The sequence below is a fragment of the Poromitra crassiceps genome, assembly GCF_964638095.1.
Source record: "Poromitra crassiceps genome assembly, chromosome: 2".
In the NCBI taxonomy this organism is placed as follows: domain Eukaryota; kingdom Metazoa; phylum Chordata; class Actinopteri; order Beryciformes; family Melamphaidae; genus Poromitra; species Poromitra crassiceps.
Genome location: NC_139624.1, coordinates 3,903,031 through 3,923,561, shown reverse-complemented (window position 1 = coordinate 3,923,561; position 20,531 = coordinate 3,903,031). Strand labels below are relative to the sequence as shown.

The following is a 20,531-nucleotide window of genomic DNA, read 5'->3' as shown; positions in this document are numbered from 1 at the left end:
GCGCTCCAGCCCCGCCTGCTCTCTTATTGGCTGAGAGGCGGCGGTGACCTGGCGGGACGGGGCCGAAGCGACGCCCCCGACAGGCCGACAGACGTCAGTGCGTTGCTTCACCCTGCTTTACTAAACATGTTCCAACACATTTTCCTCACCCTGCCTTTCCCCTCTCGCTTCCAACTTCTCTGTCTCACGTCATTCAGTCAAGACTGAGGGAGAACTACAGAACTGAACGGTAGAAGAAGAAGAAGAAAGCACACAGGTGCTCACAGTGCCACAGATAGGCTACATTTGGAAAAACTCAACTAAACTACACCTGCTAGCAGCTAGCTAGCATGGTAGCTAGGTAGCTGCTACCGGGTGTAGTTCGGGCAACAGGACATAGTTCCTACATGAAACTGCTAACAACAAGGTCTGTAGATCATCTGTACGATTTCTGGAAAGACACATTGCTGTTTTGTTAAAAAAGAGAAAAAAAGAAAAGGCGCTTTGAGCACCACGAGCCAAGTGTCATCCAGTTCCATTGTATAGACCCTTTTCACAGCATCCGTTTTGAGGTGATAAAGCATAAAGTAAAGCAGGTATAACCAATGCAAAAGTTCAGCCAGGAAGACAACAGCTGATTCAGGGGGCTTTAGCGCTTTGAGTTAGCCACATAGTCCCGTTCAGCCAATGCCACTCTTAGTGGCAAGCTTTCAAAGCTGTTCTCTCCTCATACACTGATGTCTGCACCTCCACCACATTCTCCTCCAGGTCTGAGATCTCCAGAAGCCCTTCTCAGTTCTCAGTCCATCAGTCCATCAGCACCACCAGGTCCAGACTCCACAGGGGGATATCCTATTCTATAATTCATATTATATTCTACTCACGGCTTCACTACCCCGACATCATGATAGCGTCTAATCGACAAAGACTTTGTGCATTTCATAATTGTTCACATGTAATTAAATCATTGCTCTCATGTTAATAAATCATTATTCACCAAATAATTAGTCTCTCCCGATGGAAATGCCATTAATGATGGTTGCATTCCATTTAGGTGTTCCAGTGTTAGGGTCCTCATTAGTGTTATTCGTTACACCTGCTTTACCACCTCAAAACGGTTGCTGTGACAAGGGGCTATTGGAAAGACATCTCCACTACCGATATCTCCAAAACTCTGCAACTCGCACCAAAACAATCTAGAGGTGAGAGGAAACGTGTATTTTTGAGTTTGGGATTAACTGTCCCTTTATCTTTTTGTATTTGGTTGGTTTAGATTCAAACTGACCAACTAGACAGCTTGTCCACAAGTCACATGACTCACAAGCAGCACAAATCTGACTAGTCTCTGTAACGTTAACATGATGTAGTATTCAGACCAGTTAAAGAACACAGTGAAGAAACAGCTGAATATGAGCATCAGTCCGAACACATCAGAGGTCAAAGAAACGGTAAGCCATCAGAACGCACTGGTGTGTTGAAGGCAGCCTTAAACCCTCTCTCCCCACCTCTTCCTCTACCTTTTACCAGCTGTCCTCCTTTTCTCTATCACTGAGCAGATCGCCATTCATGTGGAGCTGCCGTGAATTATCTCGCTCTGTGTTGGCTCTTTGTTCCAGCCTTCAGTTTCACTCCCAGAGGTGTCTTTTGTTGCACTGTTTATCTCCTCCTCTCCTCTTCTCTCACCTGTCCTCTCTCCTCTCCACCTCTCCTGTCCCCTCTCCTCTCCCCTTCCCTCTCTCCTCTCCACCTCTCCTGTCCTCTCCTGTCCCCTCTCCTCTCTCCTTCCCTCTCTCCTCTCCTCCTGTCCTCTCTCCTCTCCACCTCTCCTCTCCTGTCGGTCTGATTCCAGGACAGTTGGTTTGTCAGTTCTGATCCAGCGGAAGTCTCTCTCCCTCAACTCTCTGACCCCAGATCTGCCACGACGAACAGGTGATGCGTGACCGGTCTGGTGCACGTGCGGTGGTAGAGTGCGTGCGGTCACGATTTGAGGGCTACTAATGATCATTTTCATTATTGATTAATCTCAAAATGTCACAAAATGGTGAAAAAGGTCAACACTTTTTCCCCAAAGCCCATGACGTCCTTAAATGTCTTCCTTTGTCCTGACCAACAGTCCACAACCCAAAGAAAATCAGTTTACTGTCATAGAAGACTAAAGACAAATTTCTTCTTAAAAACGATTAATCGATTCTAAAAATAAAAAAGGTGGCGATAGCTTTTCTGTCAATCAACTAATCGAGTAGGATTTCAGGAGTTCATTGCAGCTCTGATTTGCATCTGCCATGGATTTCAACCAGTTCAAGTAGTGATACATATAAATAAGAGTCCGTTCTGCTCCTCTCTATCTCTGATTTCCATAAGTCAACAGTGATGCAACCAACATCCAGGTCATAAAGGTTCTCCACTGTCCGTTCTAAACGGCCCTTGTCTTTTCACTCATTCCTACCGTACAGGAAGTGATGCGTTTTAGGTTTCTGGTTTGTTTTGGAATCAGAAGAAGAAAAATTGGTTAGTTAGCATGAGCAGTGATAGCCGCCATGACTGTACAGACAAAAACTCCAAGAAACTCAAACTACAGCAACAGAAAATCCAAGCTCCGCCCACACTGTTTGATTCTTTGATTGAATCTCTTAGATCAGCACCAAAGATGGAGGGTCAAGAAAAATGATGGATTACCACTTTAAACCATTGTATATGTTACACCCCCCCCCCCATTGATGAAACTAATACCGCCCATATACCATATACCATATACCATATACCATATACCAGATACCATATACCATATACCATATACCATATACCAGATACCATATACCATATACCATATACCATATACCATATACCATATACCATATACCATATACCATATACCATATACCATATATCATATACCATATACCATATACCATATACCATATACCATATACCATATACCGGGGTTTAATGTCTGGAAGGTATGAAGGTGTGAAAAAAGAGATGCCGCCCAAGCCTACTTCAGAATTCAAACTTGTGCGGTGAGGCAAAGCAACAAAGATGGAGACAAAAAAAAGAGTCAACATATTAAACAAAAAGCGATTAAAAGTCAATCCTCTTTCAGTGACGGACTGATCCATGCCTTGTAGGGGTCACTGCTTATCTGTGTGTGTGTGTGTGCCTGGTGTGTGTGTGTGTGTGTGTGTGTGTGTGTGTGTGTGTGTGTGTGCGTGTGCGTGCGTGCTCGTGTGTGTGTGTGACTCACGCAGGTGTGCGGGCAGCCTGGCAGGCTCCTCCTCCATGCGGCTGGCTGGCCTGGCGCTCGGGGCGTGGACGGGGGAGGAAGTGGAGTTTGGCAGAGGACTGGAGGAAGGACTGAAAGAGCTCCTCTCCTGCTGTCAATACACATAGACACAAAGCATGAGCACACACATATACACACACACACTCTCTCTCTCTCACACACACACACACACACACACACACACACACACACACACACACACGGCACTGCCAGGCTAGCACACTGGCCATGAACCCAGGGAGCGTCTAAATCTACCCATGTGGTGGAAATACCCAGAATACCTTGCGGCCCGATGAAGGCCAAGCTCCCGTGGGGATGACAGGGAACAGAGGAATAGCCATGACAACTCTTCAAATATGTTTCATTGAAGTTTTATTTTTGTTTTAAGGATGTTGGTTTGTATGGTTATGATTAGTAATAGGCAAGTAATACAACTTGCTTCAGGTTAGGGTTCAGGTTAGCCCATACCAGGAGCGCTTTTAATTCAGCTCATACGACCTGAATACAGCGTCCTTTTACAGACCAGCAGTCTGGCTTCACAATTGTCCCCTCAAGCCACAAAAAGGTCATCCAAGAAGCACTTTACAAGTGTCGCACCGAAATTTCAAACTCACCCACCGTCACCGGACAGTCTCGCAGTTAATCGCACTAGGGTTTTGAAAGTCAGCGAGGCTGATAAACATTTTTTATTATTTTCTAAAAACGTGTCGACCGGGGTCAGCGCAGTGGACGCCGGTGCCATCTTGAAGTGTTGCTAAGAAAGGATCAACCCCGGTCGACCAGTTTATGAAAATAATTATAATAATAATACATTTAATTTAAAAAAAGGGTTAAGGTTAGGGTTCAGATTAGGGTTAAAGTTAGGGTTCAGGTTAGGGTTAAGGTTAGGGTTCAGGTTAGGGTTCAGGTTAGGGTTAAGGTTAGGGTTAGGGTTAAGGTTAGGGTTCAGGTTAGGGTTAGGGTTAAGGTTAGGGTTCAGGTTAGGGTTAGGGGTTGGTCATGGTTAAATGAGAAAAATGTTCAGCTGAAGGTGTGGTTTGTGCCCTGATGGGTAAGGTGTTTGGATTTGGGGTTGATTCCTGCTCAGGCCCCATGCCAGCCCTGAGCCCACCCCAGCCCTGACCCCCACGCCAGCCCTGACCCCACGTCTGCTCACCCCGAGCGGACCAACCCCAGCCAAGAAACTGGACTGCGTTCTTCTGATAAACTGCTAAAAGGAAAGAGCGACCCCTGCAGGCCGTAACACCCTGTTCACCTTTACGCAAGTCTAGCCATTTCATTTCTGCAACAGCATCTTTTAACTGATGATAAACTGTCTAAAGCGGTGATGCTCAACCTTTTCCACATCTACCTAGTTTAGTTGGGATTAGGTCCACAGATCCGCATCTGATGAGATCTTATCCTCAGTCAGACAGGCCTTGAAAGCGGTAAATGTTGCAGAATATGTAATCCGTGCCTGCAATGTGAAAGTGGTGAGAGCGGAGACGTGGATAATTGTGTTATGCCTTTCGTTCTGTCATCCACCCCGCCTCCACCTGAAAAGGTAGGAGCGGCGAGACGGAACAGAGGTGATGTCCTGATCTCCTGGGGCCAGTTGCACGACTTTGCGATCAGACGACACGGGAGGCGCAGCCCATTTTTCGAACCGCTCTCTCATCGGTGCTATGACCTGTCACTCATTCAATTTCAACCCGCCTTCAAAAACCAGCAGTGGCTGTGAAGTGGCACAGACTCACTTATGTAGTATGCGGAGCACAGCGATTTAACGTAATATTTGAGTCTGGGGAGAGACTAGGGTAGATGTAACCTGAAAGCACACCCTGGGGCCAGAATATGTACAGAAGGCCTTCTGAACGGCAATATTGCGCGATCTCTGTCTGAAAGTGGCTCTTGTCTCCATTTCCATGACTGCATTTTGTATGCAGAGAGATAACAGAGAAACTATAGCTGAGAGAACCACTGCTTTACAGCAGAACCACTGCTTTACAGTAGAACCACTGCTTTACAGTACAACCACTACAACCACTGCTTTACAGTACAACCACGGCTTTACAGCAGAACCACTGCTTTACAGTAGAACCACTGCTTTACAGTACAACCACTGCTTTACAGTACAACCTGCTTTACAGTACAACCACTGCTTTACAGTACAACCACTGCTTTGCAGTACAACCTGCTTTACAGTACAACCACTGCTTTGCAGTAGAACCACTGCTTTACAGTACAAGCAGCTTTACAGTACAACCACTGCTTTACAGTACAAGCAGCTTTACAGTACAACCACTGCTTTACAGTACAACCACTGATTTACAGTAGGGATGCACCGACACGGATGTTTAAAATAATTTGACTGATAGCCACTAGCAATATTTATTACCCTTTTGTGACAGGGAAATGGAGAAATCTTCATGATAAACAAATAACTGAACAGTCTTTTGAGCCCTTCAGCACACTATCTTTGAATGAGCACAAATCCAGTCATAGAAGTGTAATTATGAAACAAACAACCTTTAATACAACCTTTTTTCACACGACAAAGATTCTTTTGTTGAAAATAACAGTTTCAAAAGCCTTTTACAATGACATCATGCCAGAGTCGTGTCCAACCAGTGGCCGTAGCGAGGTGCGCGGGTACGGGAGCCAGGCAGAAGTCATGTGACCCAACTGATGCTACATATCAGCCACTGCAATCGCTGAACGCCACCTTTTTTGCAGATAAGCCGATTGCAGTCAACAAGGCCAATATCGGCGGATATACCGATATATGGCCGATACATCGGTGGATACCTACTGTTGTGCGGGCAACCTCCCTGTGTGTTATCTGGACTAACATCACCTGTGTTTACACTGGCATGAGGAAGAGCGGGGGTAGGGTTTGGTAGGGTCATGGGCCCCCTCTTCCCTCTTCTGAACTTACGGGTTTCTGGAAGCCGGGGGAAGGCGGGGATGGGGGGCTTCCAGAAGCCCGAAAGTTCAGAAGAGGGAAGCGCTCTCTTCTCTTCTCTTCTCTTCTCTCCTCTCCTCTCCTCTCTTCACTGTGGACAAACACGGATTAGCAACTATACGGGCAGGGTGAGTGCCCTGGGGCATCAGCTGCCTTGGGGCATCAGCCGAAATGATTCCGCAGCTAATTTGACTGTCTTTCAGAGGCTGTAGCGGGCTCATTTTTAAAGCTAGAGTGAACGTACTGATATCATATGAAACTAGAAGACCTAAGCCTTAGGTCTATGCCTTAGGTCCTAAGGCATAGACCTAAGGCATAGACCTAAGCCTTAGGTCTATGCCTTAGGACCTAAGGCATCCATTGATACCAACCCATGCTAGCTTGTCGGGTAGGGGGCTAAATACCGCTCCAAATTTAGACTAAATTTTGGCAAGGGAAAACATGCATGGCCATATTCATAGGGGTCTTTTGACCTGTCACCTCAAGATATCTGAATAATAATGGCTTCTATGGGTAACCACAAGTCTCCCTTTACAGACATGCCCACTTTATGCTAATCCATTTTATTCTTCCCCAAAAAAACATGCAGTTTTTTGCATGCATTACAAATGTGTTATTTTTGCCTCTTTCTATTTGAATATTTCTGCATATAGGACCCTAAACAATATTGGAATTGCAGAAATTGAGTGCGACTGGAAAGCTGAGAGTCTTGTCAATTCAATTAGCCCAATTGTATTAATTTGTGATGATGTTAGTCCACATCATCTACATTGTGTCTTGTGTCTGGTATGTGTGTGTGTTGAGGCTCTACTTTAGCAATACAGTCATGTAAAGCTGTGCTATTTATTGCCATAGTAAGTTTCACTTTTTACGTGTAAGGGGGGCACTTCAAATCTGGGTCACCCAGGGGCATCACACTGTGTTAATCCAGGCCTGACTGTGGAAGCCTATCTCCACCAGTGTGATGAAAAACAAGAACCTGTAAGCAGTTTAGTCAAGTCAATATCTCAAGTCCAAGCCGATTCCAAATTGAATAATGTCATGATATTAATATAGCTATCAATGACTTATGCCAAATTATTAGGGCCTGTTACAACAAAAAAGAACAGGGGGAAAAACAGTCTTTATCAAAATAAGTCAGAGGTCCTCATCTCCAACTTCCGAGTCTGAATGCCTGCATGTTCGAGTCCAAGTCCAAGTCTGACTTGGACTTGCTCAAGTCCAAGTCCATTCACGAGTCAGACTCGACTACAACACTGCCTGTAAGTCATTATAATGAGACCCTTTATCAAAAATAACGACTAACAAACTGACATTGACAAAATCATTTTCAGAAATGTTTCCTCATAATGACTTAGATGGCCTTCCATACTTCTCTTTACAGTTGGGATTATTGGGTGTTGTCTGTTGTTGTTGTTGTTGTTGTTGTATTTAATGACATCAGGCCCATGCAGTCAGTAGACTGAGCGGAGACAATCTGCCCGGTCTGACTCTGACCTCACATTTCTGCTTTGGACAGGTGAAAGGGACGGCTAAAACTGGCAAAAACTGATTGTTTTCTCGATTAATCGATTAGTCGGCGGGTCGATAAACTGTCCGAAAAAGGTGAAAAATGTGGATCAGTGTTTCCCAAAGCCCAAGATGACGTCCTCAAATGTCTTGTTTTGTCCACAACCCAAAGATACTTAATTTACTGTCATAGAGGAGTAAAGAAACCAGAAAATATCCACATTTAACAAGCTGGAATCAGAGGATGTAGACTTTTTTTTTCTTAAAAAGTGAGTGACCCGGTGAGTGAGTTAGTGAGATAGTGACCCAGTGAGTGAGATAGTGACCCGGTGAGTGATTGAGTGAGTGAGGGCGCTTTCTCACGGGACCCGGGAGCAGAACCGAACACACTTGTCCCCAAATTGGCCGCAGGGTTCGGTTTGTTTCATGAGTGTGAACGTTGCGTTCCGTGCCCGGGCGCAGAACAGCGTACCGTGACAGGTACGCTTGAAAAGGTGGTCTGGGGAACGCTTTGGCGTGCCCGGGGGACGTAACACTTGCAAATGTGAATGCCAACCTAGGGATGTTCATCAATTATCGAAAATCGATAATCGATCGTTAAGGATTGGAATCGATCCTGTGGCATTTGGATCGATTTTTTTATTATTAATTTTTTTATTTTTTTATTTTTTTTGACTATGTTTGGGTGGAATTCGTTCCTCCTCGCCCCACTCCATTGCACAGCCGACTAACGTGAGGTGGAGCTTCATATAGTCTCTAGTTTTCTGGCTGGGCACGGGCCTTTGTGCCAACAAAACTGTTTTAAACATGGGAAATTCACACCGGCATGCGCCGGGGACAGCAGTGTTGGAGAGGAGACACATTGAAATAAAGAGTTCATTGAGGAGAACACGTTGTCTTTCGTATTTTCTGCCATAGGCATTCATTTTGTAAAAAAAATAAAAAATAAAAAATAAAAATATTGAAAATATTGAAAATTTTCTAAGTATTAATAAAATCGATGATCGATAATTGATCGTTAATATTCACCGATTATCGATTTTGGAAAATTTTCAAAATGAACATCCCTATGCCAACCGTTAACCGTACCGAACCACATAGACAACACACGGGCGAGGATACACTCCAGGTGTATGTAAGTGTACTCTGCAAGTGTTCTGTTCCATTACCGACCATGGAAGAAATCGTTTAATGTGAAAGCTGACCAGCGGGGGAGAGGGAAGAGGGGGCAACCGTACTACTTGGACACGGAACAAAAGCAATCGTTCTCAGTGAGAAAGCACCCTGAATTAGTGACCCAGACAGTGAGTGACCCAACAGAGCGAGGCGAATGCACACTGCACTGCACAATAATCAGTCGCTCCAGGATTTCGCTGTTTTGTTTTTTTTGCGATCAAAATGCTTGATTTTTCAGCGGCTTTTCTGTTTGATGTTTTTTAGGTAAAATTGCAAGAACTGGCAAAAATTGCAAGTTGAGGAACCTGTTTTGCCATTTTTGTGGAGAAATCGTGGGATTATTGAAAAATTGCAAGCCCCCGCGGAGATTGGTTGAATTTGCAAAATCACAATTTCCTGGAGGGCCTGAATAATATAAAATAGCCTACTTGTAGTGCGCCTGTTTCACTCAATAGTGAGTTTATAGTTTATGGCTGACTCTAGCCGGCTGACCCTGTTTACATTTGAAAAACCGTGACAGTTCACACAACTTTAACACGACATGCATTATTATAGCCTCCATCAAACTCTCGAGCTATTCTGCTCTCACTCAGAATGTCAAAATATAAGCGATGATGTAGGCTATAGTTCGTGAGATATTAATGTTTGTTTGGAACGACTCATAGGCTACTGTTAACTGCGGTGTTCTGACGTCACACTGATCCCTCGTATAGGATTGGAGTTTTATTTTCTTGATCATTTTGATTGACTGAGTCTAGGATGATTCTTTGAGATTAATAAAGATTTTAATTGAATGTACTCTTTACAACATGCCTTTGCTCTGTGTATGTGTGCGTGCGTGCGTGCGTGCGTGTGTGTGCGCGCGCGCGTGTGTGCGCGTGCGCGCGCGTGCGTGCGTGTAAGCGCTTCTAGTTCCACAGTCACGACCGTTTCGGTGCAACACTACAACACGCGAGCGGAGGCGAAATAAGCAACAGATGACTGGCAAAACAAACGCACCCCGAGCGACCTCATCCATTCACTCCAATGCATGGAGACGCTATAGAAGCAAGCAGGCAGGCATGAACTCACTGAGTATGTGATCATTAAGATGATCATAGGACAGAGAATGAGATGAGCGCGTTACCTTGGTCGCTATGGAGGATTCAGACATGATCTCCCGTCAACTTCTCTCTCCTCTCCTTCCACTTTGATTTGATTTGTATCCTACTCTTTTTTAATTGTGTTTTTTAATCTGTTAGTCCATTCATAAATCCGATCCGAATTGGAGTCTCCTTCAGGCGCAGTGTGGATCCATAATAACACGGCAGAGAAACTTCTTTTGTCTGACGGACTGTTTCCTTCCTTCACATCTCAACCAGCACACAGCTGGTTAATCCCTTCCTGGAAGAGAGAGAGAGTGAAGAGACACCCCCCCCTCTCTCTCTCTCTCTCTCTCTCTCTCGCTAGCTCTCTCCCTCCCTCTCTCTCTCTCTCTCTCGCTAGCTCTCTCCCTCCCTCTCTCTCTCTCTCTCTCTCACACACACACACACACACACACACACACACACACACACACACACACACTCCCCTCTCTGTCTCTCTCTCTGTTCTCCCTGCCTGCCTCCCTCCTCTCTCTCTCTCTCTCTCTCTCTCTCTCTCTCTCTCTCTCTCTCTCTCTCTCTCTCTCTCTCTCTCTCTCTCTCTCTCTCTCTCTCTCTCTCTCTCTCTCTCTCTCTCTCTCTCTCTCTCTCTCTCTCTCTCTCTCTCTCTCTCCCTCTCTCTCATTGATCTGGATGTGTGTGTAATGACGTGTATTCCCAGCATCGAGCCTTGCCCCTTAAAGGGAAACCCGAAGCAGGAAGTTGCTGATCGTGTTGCAGCCAGCGGCTCTCTCTGCTGCGCGCAAACGCACGCACGCACGCACTCACACACACACACACACACACACACACACACACACGCGCGCGCGCGCGCGCGCGCAGTCTGCTTTGTTGTCTTAAACATCATAATGGATTTGTATTTACTTTAGGATATTAGCCTATATGTTAAATAGGAGTAGGCTATTAGGCTATAGGAGTTCTGTGATTTTGTGAAACCAAAAGCCATAAAGTGCAGAAAGGTGCAGAGCTCAGACTCTAAACACTTGACCACCATGATGCTAGCAATACAATATGAGATCAAGATTCATATTGGGTTAAATGGTTTTAACACATTGTTGTTTGAATCAATATGTTTTGTGTAAAACACTTGCTATGTCTATGAATTGGGCTAGGCCTATATGAAGCACTTTGAATTGCTTTATGTATAGATAGCCTATATACATGGCAGACAGAGTAGGAGGGCTGATCCGTGTGCGGCTGCTTCTGGGATGCGGGTCGGGGTCTTAATCGGCCTCGGCTGGGTCTACTGGGCGAGGGTGTATGATGTGTGACAGACCCGAAACACCTTACGACCCCAGTTAACATCACTGATGATGCATCCCAGCGCATGCTGAAGTATGTATGTATGTAACTATAGAGTCCTGGGTTCTCTGACCAGTGACACTTAGGAATAGACTAGGTGACAACCAGGTATAGATTGGTGACAAGCTGGAGAGACAGTTGACGGTCGGAGAGACGGCAATCCGGTACGGGATGGGTTTAGCACCCCAGACTGGCTCTCTCGTGAGGGAGAAATCCACAAACGCTACGGATCAGCCTCCTGAAAATCTGTGTAAATATCGGCACGGCCTGGGGTCCTCCAGGCTAGAGCGAGGTGCTCGGCGCAGCTGGATGACGTGCAACGCACAGGCCTTCTTGAGGCATCCTCTCTGCCTCTGGATGCCTTTGCCCCGGGAGGGCCTGGTGAGACGAAGGAGGTGAGCGGCTGGGAGACAACCCATAACGCCTTAGAGCCTCCATGCACTGAAGGGTCTCGCAATGCTGCGATGTAGCACTAGCTCTATTGCAGCGGATTGGGTGTGATCGGCCCTTCCGCGGGCAACGTTGCAGACAGAGTAGGAAGGCTGATCCGTGTGCGGCTGCTTCTGGGATGCGGGTCTGGGTCTTAATCGGCCTCGGCTGGGTCTACTGGGCGAGGGTGTATGATGTGTGACAGACCCGAAACACCTTACGACCCCAGTTAACATCACTGATGATGCATCCCAGCGCATGCTGAAGTATGTATGCATGTAACTATGTATGAAATGTGCTATATAAATAAACTTGACTTGACTTGACTCATATAAATGGCATTATACCATTATAAACATAGGTGGTTCTCAAACTTTTTCACATCAAGGATCCCTAAACTGATACAAATTAGAACACAGACCCCCCATCCCCCATCTGATCAGATTATGTCCCAGCAGGGTCTCCATCTGATATGATTTTTGCTTTTAGATGTTTTATTACAGAAAGTGTATGAAACCCATGACCAAAACAGCCATACATTCTGTCATTGTGTTACTTATGGATGGAAATATAGTGAAAATAAATGACCCCCTTTTGCTGGGGACCCCCTGAACCCCCTCAACGGTCCCCAGAGCCCACTTTGAGAACCACTGCTATAAGATAAAGACAGGAATATTACGCAATTGTAATTATTTTCCTTTTATAATTTTGCTTTTATCCAAAGTGATGTATAGCCTATGAGATGTTAAGACACACAAGTAAGGTCTAGTCAGGAGACAAGAAGGCCATCAAGCTAAGCTCTGGGCTAACAGGACAGAGGTATGACACAGTGCATGCAGATACAGATTTGTTCAAGTTTACACAGTCTATCAGATGAGAAGAAGTTTACTAAGGCTGGATCTACACGGTGAAACTTTCACGGAACTAGTTGTAGGTTGCAATTGCAAATTGCATGAAATATCATTTTCATGCAACTTGACATTTGTTACACAAAGTTTGTTTCACTAAAACAAGCTAGCTCAGACCTCATGATGCTTTTCCCTGCATGGCCCAGGAGCTCTAAAGCAAACCACCAACCATTTTATTATAGGAATAAACATGACCTAAGATGACCTAAATTGGCTGTCATTTTCAATATAATAAATGCTGAAGAATAAGTGCACAGTATGTATTCTATAATTTAATCTAGTGATCAAATTAGATGTTACGGCATATAAATATTGTTTTTGGGCCCAATCTGGCTTTCTCATGTGACCCCCCAGGAAAAACAATCTTTTTCCCCCAGAGCCGTGTAGATAGAAGAGTCCCGACATCTCCATTCACTCCAATGGACCAGTTTTTTTACTCTCAAGAGTTCCAGGAAGTAAGGTCCTGGATTAAGCAGCACTGTCGAGTTGCAGCAAAATAGACAGTTTGTGTTGTACTCTAAAGGGTTTTTCATCCCTTGAATCAAATTGTACATTATCAGCTTTATTTTAGCATGCAAAAGTAGCGCGAGACCCATTCCTGGCTGTTCATTGGCTAATGAGCCTCGCATTTTGCTCCTCCGCTGATGCCACTCTCTCTCTAGAGGACACTAGTTTTCCCTTTTCTCTCTCTCACTACAGTAGATTACTACTATATCAAGTGGGGAGTGTCCTAACTTGCATCGTTGTATCTTATTTTGTATCATTTTCTAGCTGGATAATATCAATTCAGACTGGCTACTTTCTTTCATTATGGCTGTCCCGGAGAATAGGAAGAGAGCGGTCTGTGCATTGATAGCCTACTTATTGAGATGCTGGGTGAAAAACACAAGCTAAAAAGGCTAACACCTGTGTGTGTGAAGGACTGGCTAGTAAAAAGAGAGACCAATGGATCATTTCACACTCTCTTCAAGGAGCTTGAGTGCATTTTCCCAAAACAGACAGCAAAATTGTTCAAACATCTGTCATGTTAACATTAGCTAAGCTAGCGGTAGCCACCAGCTTCATTGAAACAAACGTTTGCCTACAGTAGCTCATGTTTGTTTGCATGTTGACATGGCTCAGCTGTTTGACAAAATGAAAAACTTTAACATTACCAACCTTGCATGAAGTCTATTTGCACTGTAGGCCTACAGTAGTCAGGGGTTGGAAGTAGTACAGAACAAGTGGGGTGCTGCACCACAGTGCAGATTTCAGCTAAAACAGCTCAAAAGAAAAATCTTTTCAAGTCAACTTGGCATCTCAGGGCTTGTGGAGACAATCACAACTATCCCTTTAATCTCCTTCTGAAGCATCAAAGATACCATATTCTGTTTTATTATTTTGTTCATTTTGGTGATAGGCTGTTGTCGAAATCAATCAATGAAATTGGCTGAAATGAGACTGCATCAAGGGTAGTTTGCCTAGCTCACGTTCATTTGTTGTTGACATGGCTCAGCTGTTTGACATCATCCTCTGACACATTATCAGCATTTTGATTGGCTGTTGCATGAAACTAGTTTCACAAAGTTGAGTTTTGCAACTGTTGCAGCTGAGTTCCAAGTGTGTTGCAGAGGGCTTTCGACCATGCAAATAATTTGCAACTTAGTTTCACCTCAGTTTCAACCAACTTAAAGTTGTGTGAAAGTATCAGTGTGTAAAGCCATGCACCCTAAAGGGCTGCTGGGTCTTTAGAACTGCTTGTGATCACGATCCACAACAAATCCATCTTGCCACACTCCAATCTATTGGTTTGAATCTGAACCGCCACTGGTTCCCACCAATCAGCATCCTCTGAGGCAGCTGTGGGCGGGCTTTGGTGTGCCGCCAGCGAGAGTCAGAGATGTCGGCTTCACGACTGACTCGCCCATATTCTGTGTGAAAACAAACCATCTGGCAGCCCCAGGTTAGGGTCTTTAATGGTGTCCTTTGCTTTTGAGATTGAGAGGGCCTCTGTGGATCAAATGGAGTTTGGTAACTCGTTCCTAGCCTGGGTAAACCCAGCCTCCTCTATGTGCTATCAGTCACGAAGAAGAAACGTACGCTACATGCATAGCCTGTGACATCCCGTTGAAGACTGGGTTTACCCAGGCTAACTCGTTCCACCACCATTCAGGAGTCTGCTGCTATTTATTAGTGATATTATGCTTCAGGAAAGCAGCACTATTACACATTTAAACCTTTAAAAAATGGTCAAGACTGAACATCAGTAACATGTCACCAGGCTCTCTCTCAAAGGAGAAGAGCCTGGCATCTCTTACTGCTCATTGCAGTCTTCCGTTATGAGATCCACCAGATCTCACAATCTGTATCTGGCTATTTGTTTCCAGTTTGTGCCGTGTGTGTTATTGTTCTATGGTGTTATTTCATTTTATTTTACAGACCCCTGGGCTACATAGCTAACTCCAATCACATTTATTTGCTATGAATTGTTTTTTTTTAACACAAACCGTTACCGTATCTGCAACTGTCATATCCGCTTTTTACCGGATGACCAGGTGCCAAGCTTTTAGCCCTAGACTATATCAGGCCAAATGTGACCTGCTCTGACAAAATCACTCACATTGACCCCAAAACACACTGTTGGAAAGTGAGAATGTAAGCTTTCTGGTGGTATTAAAATTATCTTTGTACTCCCAAGATTGAGTGAGATGCACCCCTTTGTCTTAACTGTTTCCAAACTATGTTTTTGAGGAAAAACAGCCACAAAGGTGGACAAAGTAAGCTAGTTCTGGTTGTCACCCTAACTTTATGACCTTCAAAACTATATTTAGGATTCAAATTTCACAATAATCTTCACGCAGAATGAAAGCCAATGCTTTATCTTACTAAAATCTGATGAAACCCCCAAACAGCCAAAACCAATATGTTCTCATAAAATCATGTTTCTACACAAACGGGCCTGTGCTACGTGTGACTGATTTTGTCAGAGCAGCTCAAAAATTACTTTTTTTCTTCTTCTTCGCTGTACTGTTATTTGCATACAATGAGGAATTGTAACAATCAGAGAGAAACACACTGCCAGATGTTTATTTCATCACATTATATCAGCATAAAGTCAAATGTATATTTGTTATTAAAAATTATGCTAGATTTCTTCAAATCTTTTTGTTTTGGTTGCAGGCTAATTTTTTGTTAATATGATTTTTCTCAAAAACATGTAATTGTGTGAAATATATCAAATTATTTTACATGTTATCTGAACCATGATATTCCACCTCTACATTGCTTTCAGTGTTTCTAATTCGAAAATTATATTCTAGACCTGGTTTATGTACAGGGAAAAAAAGGTGAGAAATAGTGTTTTTCTGGATCAGAAAAAGAGACATAATTAGTATCCAGTTTGAACCATTCTGTTTAATATATTTTAAATGCAACCTTTAATTCATTTTAATTTTAATCTTAATCTTTAATCAAACCTTAATTTTATCCCTGAAACCATATTATTTTCCATGCAGGAGGTAAATGGCTCAATGCCGCCCCCAAGCGGACAACAGTGGTACTGCACCAATCATGTGGAAAGCAGTTTCTGTTTCCAATCGTCAGAAATGAGTCATATTAGTGCGTGGCTCTCGGTGTTTGTAGGAAGCAAACCGAGCAGAGCGTCAACATGTCGGAGTCTGCTGTGTTGAAATTCATCTGTGCCAATCAAGGATCAATCGACATCAACGAGCTGGTGTTTCTGGGCTGTTTTGGAGACTCGCAGCATGTGAGGGAGATCATCTCAAACAGACGGAAGTTTGCTTGGTGCTCGTTTGGTTGGGAGAAGAAGGTGGTGGCCAGGACAGAAGTGCGTCTGTGTAAAGCCAGAGACTGTCAGGGCTGCAGCAGCCTACATCTGTGTAAAAGGTTCCTGCTGGGGTCCTGTCCAGTCACTCTGATGAGGTGAGTTCACTTCCTATAATAGTTAGGCCTACAATGCCTATAATCATTTCTATGGTGGAGGCCAGTAGCAGCTGGTGCATTTTTGTCCAGGGAGGGCTATACCAAATATAGGCCTGGACGATGGGGTTGAAATCAATATGATAATCATAAGGATTATTCTCAATATCAATATCATATGCAAAATCAGTGTTGATTGAAACTGAATGGTGATGTCAAACAGACCTTACATTTTCAAATAATATTCCTGCCATACCTCATTTGATCAGTTTTTAAGTAACATTTGCTTGTCATCATCAATTTAGACAGCAGCAATGTCACTATTAAAATAACTTCATATCATCACGATGATTCTACTGAAAGACAACACAAAATAATCGGCTATTGAATTATCGTCCACTCCAGCCCTAAATCAAGCAAGTAGTAACGGATGTTAGCCTACTAGTAGCGTACCTTCTGAATCATATGGGCAACAGATGAGTAGGCATATCAATCACGGAGCAGATTACAGAAATAGACAGTAACCGACAGCAGCCCTCTGATCTCTACATCAAACTTCCCTCATTATCTTTAGCATCCATATTTACTTGAAAAGCACATGGCATAAACACTTTGGAAGAAGGACTTCCCACAGCATGTGAATGAGTTACATTACATTACCTATGAGGAAAGCACGTTCGTGCATGCAAATAGAGAGTCCGTCAAGAATGCATTCCGTCGCTCTACCTGGCCCCACCTCCACCTGGTCACTAGATACCAGCGCCCCGAATCCCTTTGTTTTGAGAGCGAACAGCGCATGTGCAATTTACACAGATCCTGGCTTAGCACTGGTGGAAGCCGGAAGTCCCCGGACGGCGTCCGTGGCAGAAAGTAGTTGACCCAAAACAGTACACATGTAGATCATTATGAATCTACATATTTATTGCAGATTATATACTCACTATCTAATATTCACCTCGCTCTTAAAAAAAAATATATATATATATACGTTTTATTTTACCCTCCTTTATGTAGGTGGGGCGGCGCCCTGGCGCCCTCTAGTTGATCGGACGAACGGTTTTTGAGATATGTGAAAGCCATGTTCTGATTGGTCGAATTGCACAACATTTGAGACTGCATTTTCTTTGGTCCTCAGCAGGGCACCCGCCACATTTGAAGTCAATCAGATGAACGGTTCTTGAGATAAATGGCTTTTTGTGTTGCGAGTAGGCGGCACTATGACTATGCGTGTGTCCACACTTTCTTGTCTATGACGTGTGTTCCTGACGTGTGTGTGTGTTGTGTTGTTGTTGTTGTTGTTGTGTTGTGACGTGTGTGTTACTGACGTGTGTTCCTGTCCGAATTTCATGAAATCCGGCACTGCACTCTGTCAGGTCCGCCTACTCAGTAGGCTTACAGTTGCACTTAGGCTACAGGCCACACTTACAGTAGGCCCTACTGTAAGTGCACTCCCCAGGTTTCGAAGGCAATTGGAGCAATGGTGTGCGAGTTATGGCCATTTACAATGTAAAACATTGCCGTAGCGCCCCCTATGGATGAAATAAAAAATAAATGTCAGACCCCTGGTAGTCTCGCTGGCCAGCCTCCTCTCCCTTCCGTCCGAGGAATCTGGCGTCACGGAAACAGGCAACAGGGATAAGCCCTCCCCTGCTCTACAGCTGCTCTCCCATTGGAGCGACTGTTTCGGTGGCAGCCGGATGTCCGCTCCCCGCTTATTACAAACTCTGTCATTGGCTCCGACCACGTCAATCAGAGCGGCTTCCGCTCCCTCCACCCTGTGTGTCGCTGTAAATAGTGCCCTGCCGCCTCAGTGAAAACAACAACGCTAACTAGCTAGCAAGCTAACGGCAGAAACCTACACGCTAGCTCGTTGCTACACGCTGAAAACGGAAGTTGGATTGCTGGAAACTATTTTCCAAGAGCACTGCTGCTAAGCGCCGCCCATCGCAATCCCACTGTGGAGACCTGCGGCGCCAGACTCCTCGGACGGAAGGGAGAGGAGGCTGGACAGCGAGACTAGACCCCTGGAAACTAAGTGTTCAGGAAAGTTTAGAGGTGATCGGAGCGTTTTCTGAAAATCTCAATTTAAAAATACACATTTACGCTTCAAGTCATAATGTGGTCCTCTTCTCAAGATTATCTTGCTGAACACAGTTCGCAGTTTCGTAAGCTTGTATTAACCACAGACCTTATATCAAGCATTTAACCAAAATCCCAATACAAAAATCCCATTGCTTTTACACAAAGGAACCGGAAGTGCTAACATCCATGTCTTCCTGACTCATTCCTGCGGCACTACACCCTGTTAGGCCTGCAATAGCCTACAGAGCTTATGTCATGCAGTGCTGACCAGGCTTTACCTGGGCCTACCGGTTTCCCTGCTGTAAAATCCAGTTGCAGCTGGTATGTAGTCACACCTATGGGAAATGTACAGTCTGAGTCTCCAACTCATATAGTGAACAAAACAGGCAACGCATGTTTATTTGTATAGCACACTTATACACAGAGGCAATTCAAAGTGCTTTACATATAAAATAGATAACAGAAAAGAGCATAGAGAAATAAAAAAGATTACAAAGTGAAAAAGATAAAGTTAATATAAACAAGAAGCAAAAATGCATTACATTAAAAGAATCAAGTCAAGTAAAATAGAGAGATATATCAAGTGGTGTTACCTTTTGGTATTGTCACTTCCTCATTGGTGACACCATCAACAAGTACACGATTAAGTGTGCCTTGCCTCTCCAAAGATAATCACAGTTATGAGACTATACATGTATGCCAGCCTCACCGGACAAAGATATGGATAGCAACAATAATAAAAGCAAGTTACGCAACACTTTTGTTTTTGCTTGAGTTGAAATCGAAATATTTAGACGTTTTCTATGCACCCAAAAGGCTTATTTCTCTCAGATTTTGTTAACAAATGTGTTTAAATCCATGTTAGTGAGCACTCCTCCCAGCCTTCAACGTGACATCACATTATGCCTGTAACATACTGTAAGTGACTGATAGCACATAGAGGTCACATGGAGGCTGGGTTTACCCAGGCTACTTCTCCTTTGCCAAGATAATCTATCCACCTGACAGGTGTGGCATATCAAGATTGATTGATTGATTGAAGACTTTATTGACAATGAACACATATATACATATCATACATATATACATAGGCCCACCAGTATCAAAAGGATCAAAACGCAATAAAGCTAAAAGTGTGTAAGTGTTTAATGTAGAAGTGCATGGTTAAAGTGCACTAGTCAGAGCCTGTGGGTACAGCGTGGTTGAGCCTACCACACAGGAGGGAGGAGGACATAGGGGAATAAAACAATCACAAATCTATGATATAAGCAATTAAAAAGGAAACACACACACACACACACACACACACACACACAACACTAATTAAAATATACTGCTCAAAATCTAATAAAATACAATCCAAATAAAATCCAATAAAATCAATAAGTTGATAAGAACTAAAATTAAATTAAATAATTTAAACCCAGCTTCTGTTTCGCCAGATCCAGCTCTTTACTGAGTGGGTATTATAAACTGGGTTTATAGACTCAAGGTCTGCTGTTAAACTGTTCCAGAGTATTGCTGCTGAATATTGAAAAGAGTATTGACCAATGCATCTTTTGCACCTAGCTGGGACTATGTCAGTAGGGCTCCCTCCAGTGCCGTGACCATGTACATCTCTGACCATGGTGAAGTAATTACAGAGGTATTTTGGAACAATATTATTGATAATCCTGTGTACCATGCATAGTTTGATCTGTGCTATTCTCTCTTCTACTCTGAGCCATTTGAGGCAATCTGCAAAACCTGCCGAAGTCGCAGTCGCAGCTAAGGGCTCCAACACCTCCAACCTTCTACAACACCTGCATAACGTTAGATGATTAAAAATGAATAATAATCAAACTAATAGGCATGGATGAGGA

At 43.9% G+C, this 20,531-nt stretch overlaps 2 protein-coding genes across 4 annotated transcripts in view; one reads left to right on the top strand and one right to left on the bottom strand.

Annotated features, from left to right (window-relative positions):
• etv6 (ETS variant transcription factor 6) overlaps positions 1–10,332 on the bottom strand; it is an 82,460-nt gene extending 72,128 nt beyond the window's left edge. Inside the window, exons 1-2 of one of the 3 annotated variants that reach the window (XM_083632098.1) lie at positions 10,015–10,332; positions 3,221–3,350 (exon numbers count right to left, since the gene is read on the bottom strand). In XM_083632098.1, coding sequence (XP_083488224.1) covers positions 3,221–3,350; positions 10,015–10,041 — 157 coding nt within the window. In that variant the 5' untranslated portion in view covers positions 10,042–10,332. Of the gene's footprint in view, positions 1–3,220; positions 3,351–6,176; positions 6,291–10,014 lie in introns of those variants that run through there. The other 2 variants (XM_083632099.1, XM_083632100.1) reach the window with 2 other exon arrangements.
• Positions 10,333–16,315: 5,983 nt separating this feature from the next.
• Positions 16,316–20,531, top strand: part of LOC310791715 (protein mono-ADP-ribosyltransferase PARP12-like) — a gene marked incomplete at its 5' end in the record, with an annotated part of 41,749 nt that continues 37,533 nt past the window's right edge. Inside the window, one exon of the mRNA XM_083653370.1 lies at positions 16,316–16,590. Within this exon, the coding sequence (XP_083509496.1) occupies positions 16,316–16,590 (275 nt within the window). The remainder of the gene's footprint in view (positions 16,591–20,531) is intronic.